This window comes from Podarcis tiliguerta, assembly GCF_965153285.1.
Source record: "Podarcis tiliguerta genome assembly, chromosome: 12".
NCBI lineage: Eukaryota > Metazoa > Chordata > Lepidosauria > Squamata > Lacertidae > Podarcis > Podarcis tiliguerta.
In genome coordinates this window covers 39,725,301-39,746,288 of record NC_139545.1, presented here as the reverse complement: position 1 = coordinate 39,746,288, position 20,988 = coordinate 39,725,301, and the positions used below count along the sequence as shown (strand labels likewise).

At 41.9% G+C, this 20,988-nt stretch overlaps 1 protein-coding gene across 1 annotated transcript in view; it reads left to right on the top strand.

Annotated features, from left to right (window-relative positions):
* ODAD2 (outer dynein arm docking complex subunit 2) overlaps positions 1 to 20,988 on the top strand; it is a 161,933-nt gene that overhangs the window by 120,541 nt on the left and 20,404 nt on the right. Inside the window, exons 25-26 of the mRNA XM_083407204.1 lie at positions 2,219 to 2,372; positions 3,696 to 4,031. Coding sequence (XP_083263330.1) covers positions 2,219 to 2,372; positions 3,696 to 4,031 — 490 coding nt within the window. The remainder of the gene's footprint in view (positions 1 to 2,218; positions 2,373 to 3,695; positions 4,032 to 20,988) is intronic.

Genomic DNA, 20,988 nt, shown 5'->3' with positions numbered 1-20,988 from the left:
ATATAGTTCCCTCCTTGGGGGCTCTGGAACCCATAGAGAAGTTTGATCCCCCAACCTAAAATGATTGGGGGTTTTTTCCCCCATGGGGCCAAGGGAGAATCCAAAATCCAAATCTTTGGGGATTCTTGTTTTTAACAGCTATCTTATTTTATTTGTGAGATTTTTCATTCTCCTGGAATGCTTCAAAGAGGAGCTGTTCATATTCGCATGAATAATGCTTGCGGTTGACATGGAAATGTTGAGAGTGCGGTGTTTGCTGCTGGCCTTTTCAACCAAATAGTAGCACACGCACATAAATCACACTCGTTTTTATTGCTTGTTGTAAAGAGCTCTGTGGATAATACCCTACTTTCTGTTGTTGCACGTGGCAGTCTGATAAGGCCAAGGTATGCTTCCGTGCTGCTCTTTGGCAAGCGAATGCATTGCCTTTGACAACTGCTGCAGACATTAAAAGTCTCCCACTGGGATGCTGAGCATATGAATGGTCTTAGACAGAGTCGGAAAGCTGGTCAGTCTGCCTAGTGTCAGACGGTGCTTGTGACTTCCAGATTACAAGGTCTTGTGCTAGCCTCACAATCCTCTCTGTCAGATGTATGAATTGCATACCCTATGACATTCCTCATATGAAAACAGGAGCATTTCTCACTCGCCCCCCATCCCTCCCCCACGCAGAGCATTTCCTATCAGAAGAAGGGCAAGTTCCACCACTACTACACCATCATCATCATTTTTTATTTGTATGCCGCCTTTCCACAGCTAAAAAAATGCTCAAGGCAGCTTACAGCATAACAAGATTTACATAATTACAAAAGTCATAAACAATAAATAAACCATATAAAAATGGGAAACAATTTCCATATAAATCAAAATCTAAAACTAAGAATACAGCATTAATATCACAGTTTAAAATGACATAGGTAAAAAATAGCAGCAATTGAAACAAAAACAAAACAATGAGGCACATCCTCCATCGTGCTGAGAAAACCCCTTAATTCCAGTTTTATTCTATTCTTTGGTGGATGTGCAAAAAGAAAAACACACGCCAATAAACACATTTTAGAAAGGGGCAAGATCAGAATGGATGCACAAAGTATTCTTATTTTTATATTGAGACTCTTTGCGCTCCGTTCCTCCTTGCTTGCTCTCCAGCAGCCGCTACAAGTTGCCCAGGGCCACGGAGAGGTAACGGGATGCTCCTTCCCCATCGCTCAGGACAAGCGCTGGCTCATCCTCCTTTTTGAGCTTGGCGGTGGCAGCAGCACTGGCAGGCGAAATAGGGACATTCCAGGATCAAATCAGAAGCTGGGGTGACTTTCGTAATCCTAGGACTGTCCCTGGAAAATCAGGATGCTTGGAGGGTATGGCATTGATCAGTAACCACTGCCAGCGGAAGCTCACGACTGCATGGCTGGGCTGCAGAAATTGGAAGTGTTGAACTCAGAACCCCTGAAATTGCAGCTGTGCTTCATGTTTGTATTGTCACAGGAAGTGCAACCTGTTGCATCCTCCTTGCTGAAAGAGGGACAATGCAGTATTTTGTTCTTCCTTGTTCCTCTGAAGCAACAGAAGTGCAAGATGATATAGACGTGGCCTTGGGATGAAGGCTTATGCATATATTTAAGCTGCTTACCTTAAAACCATAAAGGTGGCTTCTAATAAAGTTAGATTAAAAGGTAAAGGTACCCCTGCCCGCACAGGCCAGTCTTGACAGACTCTAGGGTTGTGCGCCCATCTCACTCAAGAGGCCGGGGGCCAGCGCTGTCCGGAGACACTTCCGGGTCACGTGGCCAGCGTGACATCGCTGCTCTGGCGAGCCAGAGCTGCACACGGAAACGCCGTTTACCTTCCCGCTAGTAAGCGGTCCCTATTTATCTACTTGCACCCAGGAGTGCTTTCAAACTGCTAGGTTGGCAGGCGCTGGGACCGAACAACGGGAGCGCACCCCGCCACAGGGATTCGAACCGCCGACCTTTCGATCGGCAAGCCCTAGGCTCTGAGGCTTTTACCCACAGCGCCACCCGCGTCCCTTAATAAAGTTAGATTAAGAACTAAATATTTTCAGTGTTCATACTTCTTTCATTTTGGCTTTTGATGAAATAAAAATGCGAACAGTCTACTTGTTTCTCTTTCATATGTCACAAAACACACGCCAGTGAGAAAACTCTTCAGTTCTCTCTTGAAGGAGGGAGAAAACTAATGCATTTTGTCTTTTATTTAGGTGTCAAACTGGTTTGCCAATGCAAGACGCCGCCTTAAAAATACTGTCCGGCAACCAGACCTCAGCTGGGCTTTGCGAATCAAGCTGTACAACAAGTATGTTCAAGGAAATGCTGAAAGACTTAGTGTAAGCAGCGATGATTCATGTTCAGAAGGTTTGTTTTCAATATATATTTTTGTAGATGTCCAAGCAAAGCCAGTAAAATTGAAAGTGGCCGACAATTCTCAAGGAGCTGGTGTTCTTGCAAGCTGCAACACATATGCATGCTAAAATTTAAGAAGCATCCATTCTGGCTTTGAGGAAGATGAAATCCTGGAAGCCATAGGGCTTAGGTGATCCCTACTCTCTGTACTTTTTATTTCATTTTACAATGTTTTTATGACTGAATATCCAGGCAGCTGATGGCTTTAGGACTTCTGTGGAAGCACCTGCTAGGCATCAGAGCCTTGGTCCATTTTGTCTCCATTTTGGTCAGATGCTGGCAGTTCAAGGAATTCTTTTGCCATCTGCCTACATTTCCTCAGAATGAATATTAGGTAGCCACTGCGTTTTCTCTTTTGCAAGATGGAAACTATCCCTTGTCAGATTGGGCTGCAATTCCTAGGGCTATCTTTGCTGCCACAGTCAAAACAAAATAAAAAAATTCCTTCCAGTAGCACCTTAGAAACCAACTAAGTTTGTTATTGGTATGAGCTTTCGTTTGCATGCACACTTCTTCAGATACACTGAAACAGAAGTCACCAGACCCTTATATATAGTGAGAGGGTGGGGAGGGGTATTACTCAGAAGGGTGGTGGGAATGGGTGATTGGCTGATAGGCGTGGTAAACCTGTTGACGACTGTTAATGACTGCAATTGGTCTTACAGGAAAAAGCAAGGTGTGAGATGGCTAAAAATAGCCTTATCATATATAATGAGATGTATAATGCTGCCACAGACACCCCAAAAAGTCAGGTCCATCTAGGCTTTTGTGCTACATTACTCCCTAAAATAATGGTGGTGATCACTCTGACAGAACGTCAGCAACACTCCTGCATGTCATCGATAGATGCCCATCAACAATTTGATTTCAGCAATTCTCAAATGGTGCACCACACCATTTGACCAAATTTAATTTCACGACCTGTTCAGCATATAAAACATACATAAAATGCCACCAGTCACTTCCCCTGCCTCATCTAAAACCAGTTTCAGATTATTTCTTCAAACTAGAAGAAGGGGTAAGGTATTTCTTGAGCATTCTTTTGATCTTCAGTGCGAATTACATGGAGTGATTTATGGTCAGTTTGAAGAAATAATCTGAAACTGGTTTTAGATGAGGCAGGGGAAGTGACTGGTGGCATTTTATGTATTTTCAAAACGGCCCTTCTTATAATCTAGTCTGATCTCATCCTCTAAAAGATGAATTATGAATAAAAACATTTTTTAAAAAAGATACATAGGTAATGGTGTTCTCTGATGGGTCTTCTCTCTTCAGATGGCGAAAACCCTCCCAGAAGCCATATGAATGAAGGGGGATACAACACGCCCGTTCATCACACCGTGATTAAGACTGAAAGCTCAGTAATTAAATCTGGAGTTAGACCAGAAGGAAGTGCCAATGAGGATTATGTATCGCCCCCCAAATACAAAAACAGCTTGTTGAACCGCTACCTGAATGACTCGTTGAGGCACGTCATGGCCACAAATGCAGCCATGATGGAAAAAACAAGGCAAAGGAATCATTCGGGTTCGTTTAGCTCCAATGAATTTGAAGAGGAACTGGTGTCTCCGTCATCCTCCGAGACTGAAGGCAACTTTGTCTATCGGACAGGTAGGGTATAATTTCCAAAGCTCTCGTGTTTTGTTCATTCATTCCACCTGGAAACAAATGTTATGGCTCCTGGTGGTGCTAATTGGTCTTCTCAGAGTGTTTATAAATCATAGCACTTTTAATTATGGCAAGTACCATGAAAATGCAGCCATCTCATCAGCAACCTAGTGAGGTAGGTCATTGTGGTTTTTCCTGGGGTTTTTTGCAGATGGATGTTTTCGGATGAGAGTGAATGACCTGGTTAGCCTCCCAAGTGTTGCTATGATAAACTGAATGTGAAAACCAGTCATAAGTTCCAACATGAGGACACAGCTCGTTGATCTACTTCGGCTCAGTTAAAATACAGTGGCTTTATGGGTGACCAAGACTCATCCAGAACCTGTCTTGGATAGCCATGATCAGTACTAGATTATGAAATACAGTCTTCTTAATTTGTGTATCCAAGCATGTGTATATACACTTGCGGTACTGTTTTTTCCTTCAAGAAAGGCACAAAAGAGTTTGTGTGACTGAAAGTGGAAAATATCTGAGTTTAGACTACCAGTACTGAAATGGGTACCGCGCATCTTGAAATATTCCTGCACACCTATCTTCAGATAAGTCCATATACAGATTGGCAGCAATTACCAGTTAGGAACTTAGCTGGGATATTAATCATTCCAGCCATGGAAGATAGAAGTGCCTCATTCTTGAAGACCTGTGGGGAATGGGTTGGTAAACTACAGATAACTGAAACTTTCTAAAACTGGATCAGTTCAGGGCATCCTTTGTTTGATCTTATCACATATATGGTATGCTTGGATTAATAAAGTAATAACGTGGTTCTCGAACGGAATCCATTCCGGAAGTCTGTTCGACTTCTGAAAATGTTCGAAAACCAAGGCACGGCTTCCGATTGGCTGCAGGAGCTTCCTGCACTCAGTCGGAAGCCAGGTTTGCGGCGTTTGGGAGCCAAAACGTTTGAGTCGCAAGGTGTTTGACAACCAAGGTACGACTGTATAGTCATCATCCCTGACCACTGGCCATGATGGTTGGAGCCAACGTCCAACAACATTTGGAGAGCAACATGTTGGGAAAGGCTGTTCAAGGCTTTTTGTAGGGATTCTGAAGATTGCTTGGCTGGATTTCAGACATGCACGTTCTGTTTGGTTTAATCCTCAAGATTTCCAGAACTTCAGCAGGTCTTCCACTTGAAGAGTAAATGATCACACCTTGAGTTGAGGGGGTTGGCTGGGTGCAGTATAACATAGTGCTCTAAAACATTTTGCGTAGAGTAGGAGCTGTGGTTGCATAGTTAGTGTTTTCCAAGTGAAATCTCTTGGTTTTTCGAAAGCTATTTTTCAACATTCCAAGTGCATTTGGTCTACATTATGTGATAATCGCCTGCCAAATTTTAGTTTTAAAATGAGTGTTGTTCAAATGAGCACACGGTAACTTAAGACAAGTAAACTTCTGGTTTTCTATACTTACACAACTGGAATTTTAAAAACGGGCATAATCTTGAGTAATCAAATTGTTACTGGACTCTGTCTCTTGCCTGCCAGCATTTTAGCTTTGAGTGGGGAAAAAAGGCTCTTTTAATAGGCTGCGGCAGCTGTACGATAACCGCTGCAGCATTAACGGGCTGAGCATTTGGAAAAACAAGCTACAAATTGTTACACGATCGCTCTAATCTCCCTGTTTTTATGTGTGAAGAACCTCTCCTATTTAGCATGCAGTCACACTTACCTTTCACTGCAACACTTTTTTTATTCAAAGCGCAAAGCAACAAAGAGGTAGATTCATAGCATGTTCATAGCTGCAAACAATTCTAGTGGGTTCCCCCCCACCCCGCGCATACTAAAACTGAAAGAACAAAATTTATTTTATACATGGCGTGGTGTTGTATTGAGCCCTTGCATCTACTTCTAAAATATATTATATTCCAGAATTTATTTTACTACTATCTTTTATAAACATCTTGGCCATCTTGGATCAGTCTGTTCCGTAAATGCCATGAAGATAACTTGCATCTTTCTTTTTTCTCTCTCTCTTTTTAAATCCTCAACAATGTATTATCATTTTCTGAGGTCTTCCGAAACGTCTGCATATAAAAACCCTAGTGGAACTTAACAGCGTGTGGCTATTTTGACCTCTTTCCATACATACAGTTTGGATTACAGAACCAAAAACATTTTCCAGAGGGGGAGCCATATAAGCCTGTTGCAGCAAAAAAAGGTCTTGTGGCACCTTTTTAAAGCCTGACACATTTATTATGGCATAAGCTTGAGTGGCCTGAAGCCCACTTCATCAGATGTATGAAATGCAATCCTAAACTGGCAGGCATTTAACGGGATGGGCGGGGGAGTGAGGTCAGAAGGAAATGAAATGCAAAAAGAACAGACAGTGGCAATTATGTAAAAAGCAATACAGTTAGCGGCCATTAACAAAGCCTATTTTCCAGAGGGCATTTGGAGGAGGAGAGACCTAATTGCCACTTTGTGGCTCCTTGTTGTAAGCTCTAAATGGATTGTGTGTGTTTTTCTGGATTTTGTTGTCTGTTTGTTTCTATTGTAAACCTCTCCTGTGGCCTGTGCAAAAATGGTTCAATAGAAAGCATAGAAAGAAACAGAAAGAAAGAAAGAGGTGTTGGCGATAACGTAAACTGTCTGGTATTCCAAGTCAGTTTCTGCCACGTTAATTACATCCTGCAGTGTTAGTTTGGAATGTTGGTTTGTTCAAGCTATCTTAAATCACAATTATTAGCATCCATACCAAGTGTGTGTGTGTGTGTGTGTGTGTGTGTGTGTGTGTATAGATAGATAGATAGATAGATAGATAGATAGATGATAGATAGATAGATAGATAGATAGATAGATAGATATAGATAGACATATATTTATTTGTTATACTTTGCTGTTACATGAGACTCCCCTCTGTTCTCCTACCATTCATCTTGACCCAAGTATAACATAATTGTTGCGATGAGACTGTGCTGTTCGGAGTGATTGCCACTGGGGCCAGCCAATCAACATTCTGCCAGCCAGCTTCTGAACTCAGTTCTCTTAAGAGGGTTATGCCGTCTCTAACTGACAACTGACCAAACAGTGTGAATATAGAGCTGCAGCACGCTATCTACTCATCCTAATGTCTGTGTGCAAATCAAAGTGGCAAAATTCTGTGCATCAGACGATTAAAGCTTCTGAACCAACCACACTACCACCCAACATCTCAATTTAGTGTAGTTGTCAGCATGTAATGTGGCACCCCAGGGCTATGCTGCCCATGAGGCAGAGCAAACCAGCCGCCGCTGGCAGTGGAATCCTATGGGGCAGTGCCCCTGCGGGCATCCCACCTGCCCCTGCTGCCACTGCAGTCACATGACATCTCACTGGAAGCTGCCACTGGAGCCACGCAACCCCAGTGAGCAAGGCTTCATTGGGCAAGGAGTGGGGCTGGGCAGCCAGCACTGTTTTGCTTCGTTGCTATGCTGCTTTCCCAAATACAGTGGTACCTCGGGTTACAGATACTTCAGGTTACAGACGCTTCAGGTTACAGACTCCGCTAACCCAGAAATAGTACCTCGGGTTAACAACTTTACCCCAGATGAGAACAGAAATCACACGGCAGCAGCGGAAGGCCCCATTAGCTAAAGTGGTACCTCAGGTTAAGAACAGTTTCAGGTTAAGAACGGACCTCCAGAACGAATTAAGTTATTAACCCGAGGTACCACTGTAGACTTTTGCTGGCCTGTACGCGATAAAAATTGTGTTTGATTGCAATTTAGCGGAGGATCTGTGATTATAACAACCAAGATGGATTGTTTGCTTGACAGCTGGTTGGTACATGTAAAAGTTATACGCAGAAGTTTCAAGTAGTGTTGAGTGGGAAGATTGTGGCTTTTGCCTCACTGAAATGTATGAGTTGCGTTACCCAGATTGTGGTAACTATGGAAAATGCATTGTATTTGGGTTTGATTGGTGTTGGATCTCAGGGCCAGCACTTGGTGTTGATACCAGAGCTTATTCCTGGAACATAGCAAGTAAGAATAGCTGTGAATGCCTCTGTGAAAGCACAGAGTGCATTGCCACCGAGTAGCCACAGCACGTCTGAGCTGAATTGAGCTCTAGGGCCTGAATTGCGCTCTAGGGACATTGCCTCTTTAAAGCACATTATTTCCTTCAAAGAATTTTGGGCACTGTAGTTTGTTAAGGGTTGCTGTGAATTATTAATTCTGTCAGGAGTGTACACTATAGTGCCCAGAATTCTTTGAGGAAAATAATGCGCTTCAAAGATGTAGTGTATACACAGGCTTCGTCTTAACAGAAATTGAACTCTTAAGAACTTCAGTCCAGAGCTTATTTGAAAGCAGCAGCTCCAGATCGTATCGAGAAATTAAGAGCAGTGGACAACAGAACAAAGGAGAACTGAAAAGATGGGGCTGTCGTTGATTTTATTTGCATTTGTGTTGGTCGGGAAGCCAGAGCAATTAAAAATGAAGCAATTTAGATGGGGAGATCTTGAAAAGGCTGTTTTTGAAGACTATTGCTTATTTTAGGTGTTTACATTGAGGGGAATTTGTGGGTTTTGGATCTCTCCTCACTTTCTTATTGACTTCCCTTTTTGCCCCTCTATTTATGGCGCTTGACCTTTAATATGTTCTGTAGCAATAGATGCAGCACCACAATTCCCAGTGGCTCTTCTGAAAAGTCAGAGTGCTCTACATCTTAACTGAAAGGCTGTTCAGAAGAGGCCAGATTCATAGGTATACTGTCTTGTCTGCCTTGCCAAATTTTGTTGTTGTTTCCAGTTAACTTTTACAAAACATAACATGTATTTTATTTTGGTTTTTAAAAGGGCAATAAGTGCTGCTCTTTTTTCCAGGACCATTCAAGGGCTTGCAAAAAACAACAACCCCAAAACCCTCAAGCCACTCCTGAACATCTGAACTGCATTTTTGTGAAATGTGCTGTAGATTTCTCTAAAGGAAAGGGGCATTGTCGTCAAATGCCCGCCCCTACAAAGTGCAAAACCAGACATGCAGCAGGAAAATGAGAATGTCAAATAAAGCATGAATTCACATTACTGATATGTAAAGGACGTGTAATATTTATGGGATATTTGTAAAAAAAAGAAGTTGGCTAAAAGGCGTTTTAAAGCATTCTTGTTTTTTAAACTCTTAGCTTTAATTGCCACTGTAAGATGACTATCACAGGTCCTGAAAACAGGTTGTATTTTGATACTACCGTATTTTTCGCTCTATAAGATGCACCAGACCACAAGACGCACCTAGTTTTTGGAAGAGGAAAACAAGAAAAAAAATATCCTTAATCTCAGAAGCCAGAACAGCAAGAGGGATCGCTGTGCAGTGAAAGCAGCAATCCCTCTTGCTGTTCTGGCTTCTGGGATAGCTGCGCAGCCTGCATTCGCTCCATAAGACGCACACACATTTCCCCTTACTTTTTAGGAGGGAAATAGTGAGTCTTATAGAGCAAAAAATACGGTACTTAATGATACTGATGGTGGCTTCTAGGGCAAGTGACAACCAAGTAGTTTCTATTGATTTTTTATTTTAATTTTTTTAAACGCATCTATAGAGTCAGCTAAACCATTTATGACATTAACCAGATTTATCCATTTTGGAATGGATAGGAATCTACTATCCTTGGTAATATAACCTGCTCCTTGGCAATATAAAAGATGATACCTGCATGTGTGACTCCTCCCTTTATAAAAAAGTATTCTGACCATGCATCCTAGGTAGTGCTGAAACATCCTTGTCTTATTTGCATTTCTCTCTTGCTCTGTTGCTGATGCCTGGGTTCGGACGTAACAGATAACATTGGTTTTGTGCTACGTGAATACATGTTCCTCTCTCGTTTTCCTTCCTTGCCTGGGGGGGTGGGATGAGAAGCATCTGCTTCTGGTTTTAAACTAACCACAGTTCCCTGTGATGCTGGAGCTTGGAATTGTGGATTGTTTAAACAATTATTACAGAATCAAACTGAGGTGTCTCTTTTTGGGGGGGGGGGTGAAAGTTATCATTTAAAGTAAAGGGTTTCAACATCCCAGGGAAGTGTGGTTGGTTTGAAACAAGAAGCAGATGCTTTTAATCTCTTCCTCCTGGTGTGTGGATGGGGGAAAGCAGCAGCCAGAGGCTTGCAGCTGCTTATTAGTCATCTTATTTATTTCATTTTTATCCTGCACTTATAATCCATGCAATCCAAGGAGATGTACATGTGGCTCTTAGGCAGCCTGCCACTCAGGCACTGGACCCAATGGGGGCCTCTTCTGCCTTCAGATAACACTCTAGGATCATTTTCAGATCCACCCTAAATTATGCCCTGAAGAGTTCACAATAATAAACATATAGGTTCAATGGACACAATGATATATCTATGCTGCAATACTTCATAATATAGTGTATATATCTACATTAACATGATAACGAACACTACAATTTTTTTTAAAGCCTACATTTTTGCACAGGAGTGGGAAACTTGTGCTCCCCACTCCCAAGTGTTGTTAAACTTCAACAACTACAGCCTCAGCCAGCAAAGAATTGTATTCTGCAACATCTGGAAGGCTAGATTACCCCCCTCCCTGTTTTAGCAGGAAACCATGGTTTCCTGTTACCCCAGAACTGGGATTAAGTCTCAAGGTGAGCAGCTACCACATTATATTGTTTTCTTATTATTCACTCCCTTTTCTGTTTCTTCTCCAAATCTTTTGGACCAAAAAGGCAGCACTTAAAATAATTGCCAGGGTACCTTTAAGAGCAAGTCAGCATTGTCACCTGGAGTTAAGCTAGAACAGGTTGTACAATTTTACCCCATCCTGCCTGCTCCTTGGTCTAGTGATGCATTATTTCTTCCTGCTTAACGTAAGACCCACTGGAAGATAATTTTGCTAGTTTTTAGCTGCTGAATTGCTTCTCACAACCCCACATACATGCTCAGACTTGGCAATGGTAAGTATTTTTTCAGAAAAGCCCCCTCAACTTTTATAATCCTGTGACGTTAAACTTTTGCAGCCTATCACTGAACACACACACCACTGTCTTCCTTACTCACCCCTAGGGACAGAAAATATCAGAGGATCTCATCTCCCAACTTAGCTATGGCGCTGCTGTTGGTTGTGCTTTGGCGAAACAGAACAGGTGAGGCACAGCGGAGATCCATGACTTTGAGGGGACCCTCTGCAGCAAAGCAGCACTGTGGGAGGTTATATATACTGTATTTTTCGCTCTATAAGACGCACCAGACCATAAGACGCACCTAGTTTTTGGAGGAGGAAAACAAGAAAAAAAAATATTCTGAATCCCAGAAGCTGGAACAGCAAGAGGGATCGCTGCGCAGCAATCCCTCTTTCTATTCTGGCTTCTGGGATAGCTGCACAGCCTGCATTCGCTCCTTAAGACGCACACACATTTCCCCTTACTTTTTAGGAGGGGGAAAGTGCATCTTATAGAGGAAAAAATACGGTGTATATATAATTTTTATTTGTTTTTGCACACGTATTCCAAACATAACATCCCATCTTATACAATATAACAGACCTTTGGCTATCACAGCCTAGGACTTCCGTCAACCTCGACTAATGGTTTTCTAACTTTCTTTCTGATTTTGCATTTTATTTTAATAGTTATTGCTATAAAATCCAAACACTAAATAAACTCCTTCTTAGTCCTTTTTTGCAATAATTCATATAGTCCCCCTTACAAAACTTCTTGCAACCCTACAAGCGACGTCAGTTGATTACAATTGTCTTTCAAATATATCATAAATTTCTTACAATCTTTCAGGAAAGTCGGGTCTTGCTGGTTCCGAATTTTCCCAGTTAATTTTGCCAACTCGGCATAGTCCATCAGTTTCACCTGCCAGTCTTCTTTTGTTGGTAGTTCCTCTTGCTTCCATCGTTGGGCTAATAGTATTCTTGCTTCAGTTGTCGCACTGTGGGAGGTTTTGTACAGGATGATGATGCAGCAAAGAAGTGGCAAGCAAAAGGAGGGACCCCAAAGCCATTTTTCCTCCCCCTGATGGCAGCACCTTGTTAAAAATCCAGGTTCACCTGTCTGCAGAAGTGCCTTCCTTTTAGTTGAGCACACTTCTGGCATCAACATTTGGCTAAGGATAAATAGCCTAGATGACTATAACGGAGAAGTGAAGCTACGGGATGGGGAAGGGTTCGACATTCCTTGCTGTGTGACTGGGGTGAGTCCACAAATCTGTCTCCGTCTCCTTCTAGTTGGCCCAACACACTTGCTCCAATGGGGCTTAGTCATGACTTCACTCTTCCTGTACTGGGGCCAAGAAGCTTTCTAATCTCCATCCAGTTAAGGTGTGTAAGGATCTGGGCAATATTAAAAAAAGAAGACTCCTGTAGTCCTATTCTGGCCTCCGTGAAACTCTTCCAGCACCTGGTCCCCATTTAGGATTGTGGCCAACCAAATTTTGTAAGAAAGCCACCATTTTAAAGATAGCATATTTAAAGAGTGTGAAACCTGGAAAAGAAAACGAGACTCCGAAGAAACAATAAATTGCTGATTTAATTTTAAATCTTCTTTAAGGCCAGGTGGGTTAGAATAGTTAATTCATGTCCCACTGGATATATACGGGTCACATATCGTATTTCTTACTGACATTACACTCACACTCACCTAGCTTGCAAAATTTTGAAAAGTTTCCTCTTAGCTTAGTGGGGGGGAGGGGGCTTTGGTGCAATCCAGTTCGGTTTTGTTACAAGCAGATGCCACTAATTTCATAGTCCCATGGGGAGGACAATTTAAAAGCCTGGTGAGCAACTACTTGGCTACCTCCTTATGAAAGTAAATTGGAACTGAGTGACTCAAGGGGCAGTATATGCAACCTGCTTGCTCAGTGGAAGCGGCTGCCTCTTGAAGATACTCAGCAAAGAGGCTTTCTGACCTTGCTGTGAGTTGAAGCTGCAATTTATTCCAACAATTTGCATACCACTTAATCACAGTTGTCATTAAGCGGTGACCCAATAAGGCTAAAAATGAGTTTAAACTGTAAAATCAGAGTTCAATCAAAACACCTGCTGGAATAAAATAGTAAGTTCCGTTGTGAGGGGCCCAGTTTGACCTCAACTGGAAGGGAGCGCCATAAAATGGAGCCCACAGTACCGAACGAATGGCTCGTGGTAGATACTCTGCATCTAAGTCATGGGGCAGCACTCCCCTGAAGACGGTAGTGATAGAGCAGGAATATAAGGGATTGGGCAGTCCTCAAGGTGTCCTGGACCCAAGTTGTTAAAGGCTTTGTAAATGGGGGGGGGGGAGGCTTGAACTTGGCCTGGTAATGTATGGGCAGCCAATGCCTGCTTATGAGCACTGGAGTAATTATGTACAGCATCATTCACCCTGGCTGTGCATGGATGTGTAGGAAAACGTATGTGCGCAGAGAAAGCGCCATGATTCTAATTGAAGTGAAAATACAGAAGATGGAGAAAGCCACATTCTGTGGAATCTTTGCACGTGAGGTGTGAAGGGGAGATGTGCAAGCCGCCATTGGCTGGGCCTCCCAAGTATATGGCTATTGAGTGCATGGGGAATCTGCTTCATTTTGCACTGTATTTACTGTGGTGAATACTGTTTTGTTTTGGCTTCTGTGTAAAGTGTCTAGCAGCAGCATGATGGGCAAACAACATGCGATGCTAAGTGCACCACTAGAAACCACATCGGTTTTGAGAAATGTTTAACAGCTTGTGCGCCTCCCAGATTTTCATTGGAACTGACTGCAGCATGTGGTCCTCTCCCTGTCTGCTGAAGTTCCCAAAATGGAGGCCCCTACACCTGCAGTGAAAGTTTTTAAATATACTGATGTAGTTGACATGTTCAGGGTCATGCGCAGTTTGACCCTAAGTATATGCAGGAAGGGGTCATGTCTTCACTTTGAAGAACTGCCCTTGAAATTGCACACATTAAATCCTTTCTGAAAGACTGTTTGGTTTCTAATATTGCATGCCCAAAGCTTAAATGTTGAAAACGATTAAGCTATTTTTCAATTAGTGCTTTGTGTTGATCATCTACCTTCTGCTGTGCTTGGTTTGAGTGTTCCAGTTCCTCCTTGTGACCTCCGGACAGGTGTGTGTGTGTGTGTACATTTTAGTACACTAAAGCCTGTGCATATGGATAAAATACAATTTTCAGGAGTAGAGCTCTCTCCTTTAACAGGATTTTTAGGAGAATGTTGTCACCCGACCATTCGCCACCCACCCTGTGTGAGCACATGTTTGAAGTAAAGCTTTAGTGCTCAGTTGAATGGAAGTGACACACATACATACTCATGAGGAAGCAAGAGTATGATTAACGGAAAGCCCAAAATGTTAATTCAACAGTAGCGTGGAGGGGGAGTTAGATTTGGGGAGACTGTAGTTCTTGGCAGTAATATGAAGGGAAAGGAGAGCCCATAAAGACTTCATTTCTTTCTGGAAAAATGTCTGACTTGAAACCTTATACCTGGGAGGTATTTTTGTAGGCTCCAGTCTATTGCCACTGCTTGATGTAAATAAGACAATGGCGACTAACAATTTGTTAAATTCTGCCTGTGCCTCTGTCTGATCGGCCCATGCCCCTTGTGTAAAATTAGGCTATCACGGTGCTGTTCGTACCACTGCGTTTAAAGGTTGTATCAGTATTTCCACAAAATCCTTTTTTGAAATATACATAGCCAAGCTTTTATAATCCAGCTGTAGAAATTCAGTCTGGGTTGAAACTTGGCAAAGCACCGGGCTTATTCTCCCATCTGTGCTGAATGGATTTAAGCAGGTACCTCTCAATGATATCTGTCTGTGTATTAATGCACTTGCAAATCTCTTGCTCTTTGAAGGGGGAAATAAAACTGGAGGCAATTTGCAGAGAGTAGACGTACCTGAAAAAGAAATAATAGCTTCCCCGGCAGACCTGGTATAAAATGGGGGGTTTTAAAAGCTTTTTACTTTCTAAAAGTGCAGTGTTTTTCAGCCAGTTACATTTCCCCTTATTCTGGTTTTAGTCGGTTTGTAGCTGTTGTCTACGTGGGCCATTTCCCATTTCATCGCAGCCCCTCACCTTTAGTTGTTATTTCTGCTACCAAATTATCAGACTTACCAGATTTGCTCTTTAAAAATACTAGACAGTGCCTGTGTGTCCCCTTCCTTCTAATAAAGCTCTCACCTGTGTTCCAGTGCCCTACCTGGATATGACGCCAGGGATTGGACATAAGACTTTCTTTGTGCAAATAGATGCACTATGGCTCTTCCCGCTGTTCAACCAAACAATGGTCACACATTGATGCAGGGTTTGTACTCCCGGAACAGGAGCACCCGGTCTCTCCTGGGAAGGGTAAGAGGGCATTGGGATTGAGTCCAGATACCCCACCTCTTCCCCAGTGGCAACAAGGGCCAGTACTGATCAGCTGCTGGAAGTGAGACTACATGACTGTTGGCTTTGTCCCTTCACACGCAGAGAAGCTGTTTGGGCTTCCAGGCTATTGGTGGTATCATTTGTTAAAATAAATTGAATCGGGTGCATTTGGAAATAAACAGCACTTTGTTTTGCAAACGTTTTGGTATCTCTGGACTTCTGTAGTTTCTTTCTAACAGCCATTGTGTCTCATTCCATTTTAAATGATTGTGACTGATGGTTAAAGTGAATTACAAGAGGGCTTTCCCCTAAGAGTACCTTTTCCAAGTGGATTTTGAAAAGGGTCAAAAATGTTCTTACAAGCTAATACTCTTCACTCCTAATGGCAGTTTCCTAACTTACCTGTCTGAGTTAGGTTCTTTGTGACTTCATGGACTGTTTCATGCAATGCCAAAGTTGATGAACCAGTATATCCTTATGTTTGAGCAAATCCTGTGCCTCTTTATAGATCTGTGGTTTTGTGTTTTACCTAACCATGATATTAAGAACTGATTTACGTATGGTCATAATTGCAACAGCAGAGAGACTCCATGATGGAAGCGCTTGGCTGAGCGAAACCAGAATTTTTTTAGTATGTATCAGTGGATCTTCTGAGGAGCACTTAGGGTAGGATCTGCATTCCAGTGAAGCAAAAAGAAAAGAAAATCCCACTGATTTTAACACACCATAAAGCTGCGGGTCTTTTTATCCCAGTCACCTTCAGTTTTATGTTCTAATTGGCAATACTTCACCAGTTCTGTGAAACCTTTCAACAGATTTGTCTTGAGAGGAGATGAGTAAAACAGAATTACCACCACCAACCCCTTGTGCTCCAAAAGGGTATGTTCAGACTCCCAAACAAGTGTGCATAATATTGCAGGCTTTTGGTGGAAGGAGTCGAACAGGTATTCTTGCACTCATGGAAGAATTATTGATCCAGTGTAGGTGTCAGCTAACGAAAGCGGGAAGCTGTTTCATTCCCTCTACAATCCCCCCCCCCCAATTCTACCTTCCACTTTGTTTCGGAGCGTCCCCAAGCTCCATAGGACTTGTTTTTGGGATGGCAGAAATAGCAAAAATCACTTTCCCTCTTCATCTGTTAATGGACACCTCCACTGGGATCAACAGCCCTTCCATAAGTGCAAGCACACCAGCTGGGTTCCAGTGAGGTGTGAGAATGTGGATAAGATGCTTGTAGTGGTTTCAGCACAATACAGTGGTTACATACGCTTCAGGTTACATATGCTTCAGGTTACAGACTCCACTAACCCAGAAATAGTACTTCAGGTTAAGAACTTTGCTTCAGGATGAGAACAGAAATCATGCTCCAGCGGCGCGGCAGCAGCAGGAGGCCCCATTAGCTAAAGTGGTGCTTCAGGTTAAGAACAGTTTGAGGTTAAGTACCGACCTCCGGAACGAATTAAGTACTTAACCTGAGGTACCACTGTATGTTCTGTTGCATCTTCACCACCATGGGTGGTGTAGCTAGCCTGGTGTAGCCAGATGGTTCAGGGAGTGGTTGACATGTATCTGCATGAGGTGTTGGTGCCTGATGGTTTATAGCAGGCGGTAATGTCCCTGGTCACAAATACCCATTTTTTGATAAAGTGTTTAAAAGGGTATCCGTGGTACATCTGCAAACAGTTGGAGGAATTTGATGATACTGATCTCGGTGTAGGCCTGGGCTTGGGGCAGAATCTGTCTTGGTTGCCCAGGTGGATTACCTTTTTCGGGAGAAAGGAGGAGTTTGATCCTATTGGCCTCACTTGATCTCCCAGTCATTTTACTGTTGACCACACACTACCATCTCGGACCAGCTCTGTGAGTTGGGCTATGGTGGCACCTGCTTACAAAGTTGGGTTCAGAGGATAGCACTGGGGGGTTATGCATCTGCCCTCAGGCAGTTGGGTGCCACAAGTGCTATTTTGTCTCCAGTGCTCTTCAATGTCACTAGGAGATTTGGGGCATGTTATCATCAGTATCCTGATGACACTGAACGGTATTTCTTACATCTGAATCTGGAGATCTGTGATTGTACTTAATCAGCACCTGGGTGCATTGTTGGGCTGCAGGAGGGCCAACAGACAAAGACAGAATCCTGGTGAGACAAAGACTCTGTGGCTGAGCAGCTCCCAGCTCTGGTCAATTTGGATTGGTGTCACACAGTTACATAGTTTGGGTGGGGGGCTGCTCCTAGATGCATCTGTGTCACTGGCAGGCCAGGTAACCTCCTTGACTTAGGTTAACATGCCAAGTAGACTCTTTCCTGAACAGGGATAACTTGGCCACCATGATTCACCCATTGGTAAACTCATGATTAGACTACTGTAATGTCCTCTGTGTGGGGCTACCCTTGAGAGTTGTGTGGAAGCTGCTGGTGGTACAGAATGCTACTTCTAGGTTGTGGAGCGGAAGTGCAGCAGCTGCCACTGGGCCATGTTCAAGTTTTGTGACTAGCATTTAATGCCCTGAACAACTTGGAACCAGATTAGCTAACCCTGTAAGATCACTTAGATCACCAGGGGAGAAAATTAGTTGTGGCACCTGACACTACAGAATGTCACAGCCTTGTGATCCCCTCATGGTATTTTCTGATATTGCCCTCACTATGGAACACCATATGAAGCATCATCCATCAATTGCTTCAGACATCTTATGTCTTTTTGTTCAGGTTTTTCCTAACCTGTAAGATTGGACACCGTTGTTGCTTCTTCTCTCTTTATTGTCTCTGTATTTACTTACTTATTTACTTACTTACTTAATTAATTAAATGCATATCTCACCCTTCCTTCCAAAGGCATCCATGAAGCTATTTTGCTTCAAGGATTTTGTGTGGGGGGGGGGGGTTGGATTGTTTTCATTTTGTAAATGCTAAGAGATTTTAAATATTAAGCATTTTGGAAATGCTTTTAAATAAATATATAAACTCCTTGCTTAGATGTACTTTTTTGGGGGGGTTTTCATATAAACTTATATCCCACTTTTCTTTATAAATGCATAAAGCTGTTGACAGTGAAAACAAGAAGATGCAGATTATAATAATGAAACACAATAAACAGAACACAATGACAACTGACATCAATCCGCAACAGAGAACCTAATTTCCAGCAGTGATAAAATGAATTGCAGCATTTTGAAAACGGACTTGGCCTGAGTCAGAGCAGCCAAAAGAAATCTAACAACCTCACCCAAAAGCTTTCCCCAAAAAAATAGGTGGTAAAAAGAACCATTTGATGTCAGTTATTTGTGATGATAATTTTTGCAGCAGTCAATTAATCTGTTCTTAAAAGGTAGCACAGGTTTTATGAATAGTTACTCAGCTTTTACATTTATTCTCCAAATAATCAAGAAACAGGACAAACCCTCCATATAACAAGGAAGTTAGCTGACTGGTAACCATTTTGGATATCCACATTATATATTCAACTTTCTAGGGGGAAGTGCCAAATGCCTGCAATAAATTTTTTTTAATGCTTTCCCTCTAAATTCAATACAATGATTTTCTTTTTCTAGTCCTTAATTGACGAGGCTCTCAAATTTCCCAGCAAAGTGTAAAAGAATTCTTTCTTTCAAATCTTTCATTGTAATGGTAATATTTTTAGGAGCGGGACTTTCGATCCTTAGTACAGTAGTCCTCATTGTTTAGATATGGATGAAGACATTCACTAACCAATTCTAATTTAAATAGCAATTCTCCATTATTGATCTTCTGACGGAGAATTACCTGACAGCCGAAGGTTTCCAGGAAGGAATACAGTTTAGATGTTGCTGTTTTGGTGGATTACATTATTTCACTCACTGTAAGACACTGGTAGGTTATAAGAAGAGTGAGACTGGTACTTCATCATTTGTCTCTGGAGAAGCAAATTGTCTTGTTTGTGGTGACCATAGGTCACATCCGCACCACACATTTAAAGCACATGGCTTCTCCCAAGGAATCTTGGGAGCTTTAGTTTGCTAAGGTCCTGGGAATTGTAGCTCTATGAGGAAGAAAACTACAGTTCCCAAGATTCTTTGGGGAAAGCAGTGTGCTTTAAATTTATGGTGTGGAAGTGACTTATATTGCACTAGTATTCTATATTCTGTACATTCCCTATGCTCCTGTGGCCCCACATTAAAAACTGTGCTCAGATGCTGCTATGTTTAGAGGACTCTGTGTATGTGGTTAAGGGGAACTGATAATAATTTGGTGGTTCAGATGTTCTCTGTGTGCATTTTAACACCACTGTTCTCTTTCCGATTGTCCAGTGATCTAGGTTCTGTTATAGCAGATTGCAGTAATATTTTGGGATGATATCAGAAGGTGCCAGGCAATATAGAAAATGTGATGGTCTCTATAGTATAAAGGGCTGTGCTTCAGTATTAACTAGAAAGGTATGATAACTTCATATCACATAACTAGATGTTATGTGCTGTAACTCACATTTATACAACTGGAAGGCTTGGAGTTTGTAGTGTGGAAAATTCATTTGTGTAAATTATGTGCAAAATTAGACATTCTATAAAAATGTGAGCTTTATCCAAGTCTTGGGGTGAACATCCTTGCTTGCTTAGACATAACGGGAGGGTTTTTAATCTGTCTTGCTTCTACAAATTCAAAAGAGCACAATCTGTTCTGTGATCTTGTTGTGCTACAATATGCACATGTCAAACCTTTTAGGAATAGTTCCATTTTTCTTTCAGTGACATCACTTCAGTGTAAAAATATGAACTGCAGGTTTTTACGGAAATCAAGAAAAAAGAAAACACCATAGCAGAGTCCTCCGATACACAAAATGTCATAAATCTTAGAATTGTAGAGTTGGAAGGGAACCCAAGGATCATATAGCATGATCCTATGCCATGCAGTTATAGACAGAAGCACAAGAATTCAATTTGTGAAAATATGTATTTGTTACTTATAACAACATCAGTAATGATAATAACAGTATGATTGGCATCACTGACATTAATCCCATGCTTCTGAAATATGTCTGGAGTGTAAATGCATACTGCTTTTATGTTTTGTTTCAGAATGGTAGATACACATTTTCTGTTTTGCCTTTCCAACAGAAACAAAATGTTTTTAGTTTAACTCATTTAAAAAATATTTTCCCTTGAATAAATACAAATAACCCTACACATTTCTGACAATTTATTTACCTTCTTTGAGCCCAAGTAATGCAAACTTGCACAGCAAATTCCATACATGTGTTATCTTTCTCCCTTTTGAACCTAATTTTCTGTCACTCCAACAGTTTCTTTTTTTAAACAGCTGTATCAAAAACAGAGGCAAGAGATTATACGCAGGGAGAAAGAGTAATTTTTTTCTAAGTCCTTTGGCATTATGAAAATAGATGTCTTTACTGTGAGAAGTAATGAAAGACAAGAGAGTTCTATATTTACTTCTCTCTTCGGCATTAGAAAAAACCCCTCCGATTTGCCATCCCTGCCTTCATCACAGACCTCATTCCTTTCTCTTCTCCATTAGCTCTCACTGTTCCCTTCACCCTATAGTTTTGCCAGCAGCGTGGCCCAAAGATCGTTTGGCCCATATTTTTGTCTGGCTCTAGCTAAACAGTGATCTGACATTAG